We start from the raw sequence: 11234 nt of genomic DNA on the forward strand, positions 1-11234 counted from the left end.
CTTTTCCGTTGATATGTGTAGACGTTGTAATGGATCTTCTGAAGTCTTAAAATGGTTAATTAGTGTTAACCATTACGTTATATAATTTGTTTAAAACATTAAACGATCTGATTTATTTATGACCAAAAGCTGTAGAATGTTAGTATCTTACGCATTTTGAAAGTTCAAAGACATGAGTTGTGAGAATATTAGAGCAGCGCAAATTGGCCAACACTATTTTATATAACATTGTGAGTCGAGTTGTTAATTTTATCAAAGAAATCATGAGATTATTTGGAACAAAATAAATTTAAAAACTGAACCAACATGGGATTGAGGTAACAATGGAAACTATACATGAAGTTATTTGTCTGATGGAATAGCTCAGACCATTTTGAACCTCTTTCATTGATGAAATTATTTTTTCATCGACATAAAAACGTGTCTCTGCAGCCTACAGAGCGATGGGGAGTTTTCATGACGATGGAGCATAACTGTAAAAATATCAAGTATAAAATGATATCAGCCTGTGTTTTTAGTGAAGTATTGACCAGGACGTCAGCAGTCACTCAGTAAGTTATATGTTTATGACTAAGTCATGAGGTTTGTCTCGAAGTAAAATGTATAATTACTATTTTTCTTTTTAAAAAGTTACTTTTTTTATTGGAATAACTTTTCATTTGATTTTTCAAGGTTACTAATCATAAAACAAGGTTTCTAAAACAGAATTTGGTTCTAAACGAGCTGCTTGACTTAGGTGCATGCTCAATGTTTTTTTTGGCACAAGCAAAGTGAATGAACCTTATAGCACACCAGTTAAATCATGGAGAAACAAACCGATGTGAAAAAATTGCCATCTCAACCTAAAGTTGACCCATCAGAACTTACTCTAGATCATATCCATGACATCAGAACAGCAGTTGTGTGCCTCTTGGATGTAATTGCATCAATAATCAATAAAAGACACGATGAAGTTTGTGATTCTTATAAGAGTTTAACACAGGATGCAAAGGCTTTGGTTGGTTCCTTCTTTTGTTGTATTTCATAAATTTCATGACCATAATTTTCCTTAGATGATATTTGTATCGGTACAGTAGCCTAAGCATTGCTAACAATTTACACAAAAAAATCGATAACCAACTTGAATTAATTTGTCAAATGATGTTTACAAGGCATCTGATTTGTTTGTTTTGTCTATCTTCTAGAATGAAACTGTGTTTGCTCAAATTCGAGATCGTTATTTATGGTGGTGTTCGGGAATTACTGATGAAAAAAGTATGAAAAGACCGAGTACGCAGAGGAATCCTAATAAGCCAATGCTCAGATCTGTGAGCATGTATGGGCAACTTACCTTTAGGTAAACAAATGGTTTATCCATTAATTACCTTTGAAAGTTTGATTACATAAAAACATATATTGTTAGCGGCATAGTTTACCTAAACCAGGGATGTCCAACCTGCGGCCTGCGGGCCACAGTGCGGCCCACCTGAGATTTTTGTGCGGCCCGCTAGTCATTTTCACTCCAAAAGTATGTACTTCATGTACCCATTTTTCTTGAAATTTAATAGGTTTTGCGGCCCATTCAATTATTTCAAGTGACAATGCGGCCCACCATAATAAAAGGTTGGACATCCCTGACCTAAACGTTCACAACAACCGGTCGTTTTTATATCTTTAATATACTTGTAATCACATAGAGAACACATTAGCTGTATGTTAATATATTTTTAACTTTTAATTTCCAGAATGGGGATATACTGCATATTTTAAATCTAAATCATTCATATTTCCTTCATGTCTGTGCAGGTACAGTCGTGTTGAAGCCGATAGATTTTTACGAACTTTGATATCAGCATTTGAAGCTTGTAGAACTGTTTTGCTTCAATCACTTAAACGTCGATCACAACGTGAAACTAATTTATATGAGCAGCTACTTCAGCTCAAAGGTTTGTTTATATTGCAACAACAATATAATGACATGGGAGTTTTTTCAGTTGCCTTAAATGATTTGAGTCGTGCATGAAAATTCGGTAGATTTTTGCATAAAGTTATGAAATAACAATCATATGCTTTCAATGCCTAAGTCTGCAATTATAACAAGGTGACCTTAAGCAAAAGAGCGATGAGTTATCTCTGGCAAATATAAAACTTGATTATGGAAGAAGAGAAAGAGACTCATGGAACTTGCAGTTAGATGATCTGAAGCAAAAACTGGACGCTGCTGAAAAGAAAATATTACAGTAAATGATGTTCTGAAATATTAAAGTTAAATTATGTGCGCTCCACATGTTTCTTGGAACTTAAAGTTGTTAAAAAACAATCAAGAGTTATACAGCAAAACAGCAAGTGTTTGTTTAATTTGAAAGACTGGAGAAGTCAGCAAATGTTATGTTGTGGCAAAACAAGTTGAAAGAAGTGGAAGGAGAGAATCAATCGGAAATTGAAAAACTGAAAGAAGCCGCTAAATCTGAGAAAAATAATTATGAGGAGACATGCACAAAGTTAAGAGCAAAGATTAAAGTATGTTTGTTATTTAAGGAACCTAATGCCATCTGTCAATTTGTTTTGTTTGTTGCGGCCTGACTAAACATGCAATTTTTTAGAGACTTGAAAATGATGTTGGTCGTCTCAAGTTGAAACAAGAGCTTCCTTTGATTCCTTCCTCCAGCGGACTTGTTGAAAAACTTGACCACAAAAAACGTCAGTTGTTTTTAAGAGACCAGGTTTGTATATTAGTGTTGTCGCCTTACACTTATTCATTTACTCACACAACTTATTTATTCATTTAGCATGGTGGTTTTATTTTACTATGTCATTGAATGTGGTTATATGTTGATTTAGTAAAAATGAACTTAAATGTAGGAGATCTACATGCTTAAAAAGGAACTAACAGAGCAAAGAAAACTGATGTCCGCTTGTATCAACGGATTGCAAGAGGATTTCAAGTAGGTTCATATTAAAATGTCATCTTCAATAATATGTGATATCATTAACTGCCAAAGCTTAGATATGTGTCTGACTTTGAACAAACACTAAAGATAAACAGCATAGAAAAACATGTCTGAGGTGAAGTTTTAAAACTGTTTTCTAGCTCGTTTGACTGATCAACATTCCATGATGATATTCTATTTGTGTTTGCTTTTTGTAAAAATTTTACTTTACAGTCAATTTGTTATTTCATCTCAATCTCAGGCATCTTTTGAAGTCTTGGGAGTACGAAGCTCCTGGAAAAAAATTCAGCCCGGATTCTTCGAATGTGAAGTATCAGGTCTATTTTTTAAGAAAGTATTTCTCAGTCTTGTATTTCGAAAGTGTTTTGGTAATAATTACGATTTGCCGCATCAATGCAGGCAATGCTGCGTTTTATTGATGATGCTTGCACGAAAGGAACTTGGGAAGTTCTTCAGGAAAATTTGCCCTCCCACTACAAATCCAAAGAAATGACGGAGAAAAACAACTTGCCAAAACCCAAGCATCTCACAGTCACAAACATGTAAATGCAGTTTGCCCGTCTTGTACTTTCTAGAATAGAACAAAGCCAAAGCTTAACACAATAGATCATAAAAAGACTTGAAGTAGAATTATTAAGTGGAATAAAAGGTTATTATTTTCATCAACAGACATGTTCGACCGTCTTCATCCAATGTGTATAAAAGTCCATCCACTTCACCGCTTTTGGAACGTCGGCCACAGAGTGCACAGTGCATTCCCCTTTCAGGTAAAAAAAGCAAAGAGTATTCTATGCTACAAATGTTTTTAAACCATGTTATTTTAACTCTTATTTTGTGACCGTGTTGACATTTGCGCTTTGTCTCTGCATTTACCAATGCCGTCACCCATTCTACTTACTATGCTAGTATTTTCTTACAAAGAAAACAATAAATGTGTTTTTTTTAAGCTTACCAAATCATATACATTGATATGGAATATTTATCATATGATTTGTACACCATATGATATATACAGTGCTATGTGTACAATATGTATTGTAATTAATTGCAGTGTAATGATTAAATATTGGTAATTGATATCAGGTGGAAGTCAGAACAAACCGATTCCTTCTCATCCCCAGCTTGTTAGTAAAGTTACCGGCCGTGCCAACTTGGTCCAAATCATGAAACATTTTCCTTATCTCACGGTTGAACAGGTAATTACTGTTGTTTGCTGAAAAGATAGCAGCTTGTAGGCTAATATTTGCACAGTGATTTGATTCTTATCTCCTCAGGTTACTAGACAATGGGAGAATTTCAGAAAATACGATAAGAACAATGACTTCAGTTTGGATTTGCCTGAGGTACACATGCCTTTATGTTACCTCCCTGTAACATTGTTTGTCCAATGATACGTTTGTTGTTTGGTTAGAGGAGTATGATTTTATAGGTGCTCCAACCTGTACTTAAGTATTATTTAATGATTGCCACAATCACCACATGGCACTTATCCATTCTTTTGGACTTTGTGGTAATACGTGTTTGTGAATTGATGTATCAAGTTGTCAACACTGTGTTCAAATGTAACCCTTAGCTGATGAATCATCGCTATAAAAAACATGGCTGCTTTTCGTAAAGTTGAAGATTTACAAAATTTGATTGAGACATGTTTTGAACTGTCCAATTGCTTTTCAGCTTTATGAGGTCATAACCCAAGTTCTGGGATTAAACATCTCAGTGCAGGAAATGAAGGAAGCGTTGCATGAAGTTGATCGGGATAAATCGAACAACATTGATTTCTATGAATATTTAAAAATTGCGGAAATGATCTTCAAAAAACAAGGTCCAAAAAGCACCTGATTTTATTCATTTAAACATTTTGCTAATTTTGACTCTCATTTATTGACATTTTGCATTACGTTTTTTGTTAGTAGTTTGATACAAAAATCCTATTGTTTGCCTAAGCACATACATTAATTACAACGTGTTTAAAAAATTTGGACTACTTGGATTTTTTTTGATTTACTTGTAACCAAAGATTTATGTTTTATAGGTGATTCTGCAATTTTTAAATCCGACATGTTGCTAGAAAAAGGTATATCAACGTCAAAAGAATGCATTGTGCAATGATATTGTCTATTAGTTGCTGAAGCTATTTAGTTGTGTATATTGTTGCTATCCGGTACTCTAGCATGCTAGCTGTGTTTACACATTTTTCGCAGGTGAATGCGTTTCTACAGTATCTTTGCAATGGTTTAGTTTGGCAATAGTCTTACTACAATTGTGCTGTGTTTTAAGGTGACTTATACAAGTATTTTATAAGAAATCTTGTTTTTAAACAAATTACTCATAGTTATAGATATTGGTGCAATGTTTACCGTTTGTTTTAACCTATCTTTCCTTTGAATCATGTTGGAAGTTTCCTGTAACGTACAGCTCCAACAATAGGTCCGAAATGGCAAAAAACGATTTTTGTTAATATTTTATAATTGTGATTCTATAATGGCGGTAGTCATACTTAAAAAAACTGCATAACAAAATAACACCATTCTATTCCTAGATCAAATTTTCGTTATTTGTACCCATGCCATGTGGCCGTGGGTAATCTTGCTTTGCACTTCAAAAACTTTGCACTAGCACCTTATTGTTTATATTTTTGTATGTTTTGATAAAGTGCTTTCATATTCTTATTTTGTATTTCGTTGTTATCCACTGTAAGCCATAAGTAATATTTATAAAGAACTTGTATAGTAGTTGGTGTCTATCTCCATTCATATCTTTTTTATAAAAGGTGGTTTTCTTTACTTTTATAACTCTATTTTGCTACTTACTCGCAAGTCATATCATACAACCATGTCCGTCAATTAAATTAATTTGCTTCTAACATATACGTAATTGCATGTGATCTAATAACTACGCACCTCGTATGTTTGCATTTCAGTATTTTATTGCAGTGATTCCAACCACTGTTGGAACGTGCAGTGTCTAAAAAAATAATAGGGAAACACCGACATAAGCTATATATGCCATGTGCGGATAGACATGCAAATAGTTGCTGTGAAAAACAAAAACTGGTAAGCAATTTAGGGTGCCGTGGAATTTTTTTCTGAAAAAGGGTGCCACAAACCAAAAATTGTTGGGAACCACTGTTTTAATGGAATTACTACTCACCCGATAGAAACCAACAAGGTTTCAAAAATTCCTTTGCTTTTGACTGGCATGGAGTGGGTGTGTTTAACAAAATTAATAACTTCTGCATTGGCGACATTAATGAATTGTAATGATGTCAAATATTTTTAATGGAATTTTTATTTAATTTAAGATACAATAATCTAAAGCAAGTTAGCTGAGTGAGTCCCTTTAGGCGTGTTTTGTTGCTGAAACGGGTGATCTTTAACACCTTAACGATCACCCGTTTCAGCTGGTTAACAATTGTAAAGGGCGATTTAATAAATTTTTGTTCTTTTCATTTAGCTAATATACTGTGATATGGCGCTGAAAAATATTAAACTGCAATGGTTCTTTTGAATATTGTATTTATCAAATGCTTCTTAGTACTACTTTATGGTATACTTTAGAAGACCATTTTCATACACATCAACAAGTACAAATGCTGTTATAAAAATAAAAGTTGGAAGATCTGTGTAAAATTTGCAAAACTTTTTTAGCAAGGCAGATACTACTAACCATAAGAATTTTGTCTTCTGAATTAATTTGGAGCAACTGATACATCGCAACTGGCACAAGCACACAGTTTGAACTCCACAGACAAGAGCAGGTTCAAAGACCACAACTTACCAATGTTGACAATAATTTTATACTAGATTTAAAGCTGGTTTCAGGGTACCTGGACTCTTTCATTTTCTTACAGGGTCATATGCATAGTAATGTTATGCATGCTATGCTAGTCACGCATTCAGTGCATATTAGTTGTTCAAAACAAAACAGTTTTACAATAAACAGCAAACCACACAAAGGCACGATAGATAATAATTAACCGAAGGCAAATAGAAATAGGCAAAGTAAGACGTTAACTTAGTGCAGTATAAGTTAACTAACCACAACACTGGCTAAACGGGCAAAGACGATGAAATTGTGCAGAAAGTAGGAACATAACTTAACCTAAAAGTTTGCACTAATTAGTGTAAATTAGTAGAACATAAATAAATGGAACTATAAGCTTAAAAAAATACAACACTAGCAATCTGCATTTACTTTATCGTTGGAAGACATTGGCATTTAGCAATTTCTCTCTTAAAGATTTGGCTAAACTTTGCAAAACGCCGTCGTTGTCATTTGTATACTGATCTTTAATGCATTTTCTACAATATCTAAAGAAGAGATCATTAGCCTTTTCATGTACATGTTGCAAGTTCAAAGTGCCTCGGATGTTGCATGCGATGTTGAACACTTCTGCCGCATCTTTGCACGCAAGGAATTCCTGTCGTTTTAGCATTATCACAGAGACACATACAAATACATCAAGCGTGAACTTTGCATTTGTGTTGTTGATCACTTTCTTGATAGGTGTTCCTTGCCGTTTCTCAATCTGGCAAGGGACATTTACGTGAAAAACTATCGTAGAATAATTGAAATCGATAAGATTAATTATTGCCCTATGAGAGACTAGATAAAACATATGTGGAATGTAGTAGTAAATGAAGATTACAACATCAAATTATTATATGACTCATTTATCTTCTGGTGATTAACTGCTCACTTCTTGCCGATACTGATCAGCTTGTGTGATTTGGACAGCCGCTGAATCAAATTTTAAGTGTCGCGAATGCACGATTTCGAAATAACGAATCGATTCTTCGTAATCGAATTCTCTCTTGAATGAAACAAGGAGCCATCGGTGACAAAAAACCAGGTCAGGAACTGAACAGTTTTGAAAATGACTGCAACAAAAAAACTCATTATCTCAAACTAAACATCAGATTACGAACTTCAATTCAAATTTTAAGTAAAAAATATGCACATGAACATGTAGCAGATATCACTGAACTAGGATGACATGTGGTAACACCTGTGCATTCAGAATTAACAGTTCAAACACTGGTGCTTTAGGGAAATGGGTTGTGTTACTTGTGTAAAAACTTAGTATATAATATCGTGCTAATGCATTTCCTGTTTCCATACCACGCATATCATATAATCTATATATATACAGTATAAATATGTATACACTTTAAGGTTGTTGACTTGATTTTGCTTAATATGAAATTTCAAATAATCCAAATCACTTTTACTGGTCCCAACGATAATAGTTAATAGTTGTCCTCAACTTTGAGTTTGCACTGTACATAAATAAAGAGATATCTATGATAGCTGTGTGTGTACACCAAAGTTATGGTACTGGAAAATTAATAAAATGCTTTTTTATAAATAGTGAGCTCGTTATTTCAATATTGTCTTGTGTAGGTAGCACAGTATTTTGTTGTATATTTTTTGGAAAAGAAATAAACAGTTATAAGTCATGTAGTTCCTAAAAGAAACTATTAAAAAAATATTAATTATTTAATAAATAAAATAAATAATTAATAAAATAAATAATTAATTTAACAAATAAATAAAATCAGCTATATGTAATGTTGACTGATATCCTTGTACTATTGGTTGGCTCTGCAGCCCCTGTATCATGACAACGTATGTTGAACAAGTGAATTAAAATTCTTTGGAAACAAAGATAAGAATACGTTGGGTACTTTTAAAATGAATGGACTTTTCCTATAAGCCAATGGTTCAAAAGTCAGTAACAATTAGTTTTTATTCTTATTCCCAATAATTCTTATCAATTCTTTATATATAATTAATAACATTTACAACAAAGAGAAGGCTTTGAGAGAAAATACATTGTAAGGATTGCTTTCATAATTGTTTTTATAGTTTCAATGACTATTGACGATGGAATAAATTAATTACCTATACAAGTTTGGTTCTAAGTCTTGGAGCAATTTGCATACAAGTTCAATTTTTTCAATCATGCCATCTTCATCAAAATCTTTCTCAACACTCTCCATGTATCTGGAAAAGCACCAGTAAGCATCAACCTCTGAGTCGAGAACAATCATAAAACGCGTCAGGATGTCATTCATACCCTGCGATGAGAAAAAAGAAATTCTAAGAAATGATCGCTAGACAATTTCCATAACATTTTCTTTCTAATATTAATACCTGATGAGAAAATTTTACACTTTTAAGATTACTTGTAAACATTTTTATTGACTAAAAAAAACATCTCAAGAAAACTAACACAAACAAGGCATAAAGTGCTAAGGTATAAGTATAAGGTATAACGTCTACTAACCTGCACATAGCCTATTTTGGGATGAAAAAAGCCAAAAACAACTAAAATGCTTTGCATTTTTGCAAGGCATTTTTCCCTTGATTGATGAAAATATGGATGATCAATGTCTGTCCTCGGAATGTCCTTTGCAATCACCTTATACCAATCTTCCACAGTGGCAAGATCTACCGTTTGTTCCTTGGCAAAATCTTCTGCCTCCAATTTTTGCTTTTTAAACTCCTCTTGTGACATATTGGCATAATCTTTAATATCTTGATGGTTCCCTTCAACCCAAGAAAAATGATTTGATTCATCTTCGTGCTCCTGAAAATAACTGGCACATAACTGTTCAAAGCATTTCTTTTTAAGAGCATAATATCGAAAGTTGTTTGAAATCTTGATTAATTCCTGTTCTTTGAATGTAGAAGTCATTGGATAAAGTTCAAAGAGCAATGACCACACAACTTTGCGGGTGTTAGGTTCACAACCTCCATTGAATACCGCTTCTCGTAAAGCCGATTCATTTACGACACCGTCAGCGTTAAACAGGGACTTCAACTTTTTCGCACTGAGTGGAATAAAGCAAGGTTTTTCATGCTGGCACGTTTCCTCTTCAAATTTGTTGTTTATATCGTTGGTAATGATTTCATATGAGCTTTGTTTTCTTGGCTTATACTCGAATACATCTTGCAGAGGATTTTCTGGAATTTCAACACATTCAAAACTCCCAGTTGATAAAGATTTTGAGTATGTAACAGGTTTGCTCATAACTTCATACAGTAGCCTACAACAACAAATATTTACACTACACCTGTAGGTGAAAAAAAACAAAAAGTTGGTATTGACATTTGAACATTCTGACATTGATGTAATTTATAATAATCTATTCATTAAAATTAATTTCAAATTTTATGTGTGTTTTATTGCAAATGCGTTTTAATCGTCAGCTAACCCAGGAATTTCGCAAAGCATGCTAGGTTTTACACAATTAACAGTAAACCAGTGAGTGGACACTGTACAAATATACAAAACTGAACGAACTCAAAAGTTCCTGAAAAGAACTTAGAACTTGTGCTTGATGCCTTCATTTTGGTTTCACTTACAGCTGAGGTACACTTCACCAGTTTCACCACATACTCATTTTAAACTTTTCAAGTGATTTTAAGGAAAATTTTTTTATTATATTATATGTCTTCCAAGCCCAATTACTGTGAGTTTTTACCACACCATCAGATAGTTTATTTTTCATCATGGTCCGTGAGGGAACAAAAAATGAAATACTAACTATCATAGCATAACAAAACAACAACTTTGTCAGCAAAAATGAGCGGGAAAAAACAGGAAGGCCCAAGCACTTAAATCATGCAAGAATAATGTGACTAAAAGAATAAAAAGAATAATGGCTAGCACGGCTACTAAAGCCAACATACAAATAAACAAGATGAAAAAATACATAACAAAGTTATCTGAACTTGGATACTGAGACACTGACAATTACATACAAATAAGCTGATAAACCGACATGGAAAAACATATGTGACATAATAATTAACAACAAACACTTAAGTCAATTAAAATAAATAACTAATTAGAGCATCATATGCATATGCTGGGCAACATTAAATGCCAGATTGTAAAAGCAGCAAAGCTAATTTTCAACTATCTTTGGATTTCTGTAATTTATCACGCACCTGTTAAATGCGCTTATACTTAAACGTTACAGCCGAATTAGCAAGCAGTCATTCTGTTCACCGATTTGCACTCTTTCTTTCTCCAGTACAGTGATCCAGATTCTTGCTTTTCATTGAGTAAAAGTCGGGTTAACTCAAAAAACTATACCTGTGCTTCATACATTTTAACACAAACTATTGAAAACAACTGATAAAGTCATTACTGTGAGCATTATAATAGTTATTGTACCAAATTTCTTCTTTTTATACCATGGTTAGCTTGTATACGTCAATGAATCACAAGGTTGATGCTGTTCCGGTTTGTTTACTGATTGATCACGTGCCAAGACGTCACAAAAGTGTGCA

At 33.4% G+C, this 11234-nt stretch overlaps 2 protein-coding genes across 3 annotated transcripts; one reads left to right on the plus strand and one right to left on the minus strand.

Moving 5' to 3' along the window:
* Nucleotides 1–31: 31 nt before the first annotated feature.
* On the plus strand, nt 32–5713 carry LOC143446626 (uncharacterized). Of its 2 annotated transcripts, XM_076946353.1 has the most exons (15): nt 32–317; nt 433–997; nt 1185–1336; nt 1786–1925; nt 2081–2219; nt 2346–2499; nt 2583–2702; nt 2842–2924; nt 3172–3247; nt 3330–3472; nt 3600–3697; nt 4014–4126; nt 4205–4273; nt 4605–4752; nt 4963–5713. In XM_076946353.1, the coding sequence occupies exons 2-15, from the start codon at nt 803–805 to the stop codon at nt 5037–5039; spliced, it is 1707 nt and encodes a 568-aa protein (XP_076802468.1). In that variant the 5' UTR covers nt 32–317; nt 433–802; the 3' UTR covers nt 5040–5713. The 2 variants fall into 2 exon arrangements, with proteins under 2 accessions (XP_076802468.1, XP_076802467.1); XM_076946352.1 differs by having other exon boundaries at nt 32–997.
* A 712-nt stretch (nt 5714–6425) lies between these two features.
* On the minus strand, nt 6426–11199 carry LOC143446627 (uncharacterized). Its single transcript, XM_076946354.1, has 4 exons — nt 9220–11199; nt 8835–9010; nt 7630–7810; nt 6426–7458 (listed from the first exon to the last, which is right to left on the minus strand). The coding sequence occupies exons 1-4, from the start codon at nt 10060–10062 to the stop codon at nt 7126–7128; spliced, it is 1533 nt and encodes a 510-aa protein (XP_076802469.1). The 5' UTR covers nt 10063–11199; the 3' UTR covers nt 6426–7125.
* Between the last annotated feature and the right edge of the window lie 35 nt (nt 11200–11234).

Source organism: Clavelina lepadiformis, chromosome 2 (assembly GCF_947623445.1).
Source record: "Clavelina lepadiformis chromosome 2, kaClaLepa1.1, whole genome shotgun sequence".
Classification (NCBI taxonomy): domain Eukaryota; kingdom Metazoa; phylum Chordata; class Ascidiacea; order Aplousobranchia; family Clavelinidae; genus Clavelina; species Clavelina lepadiformis.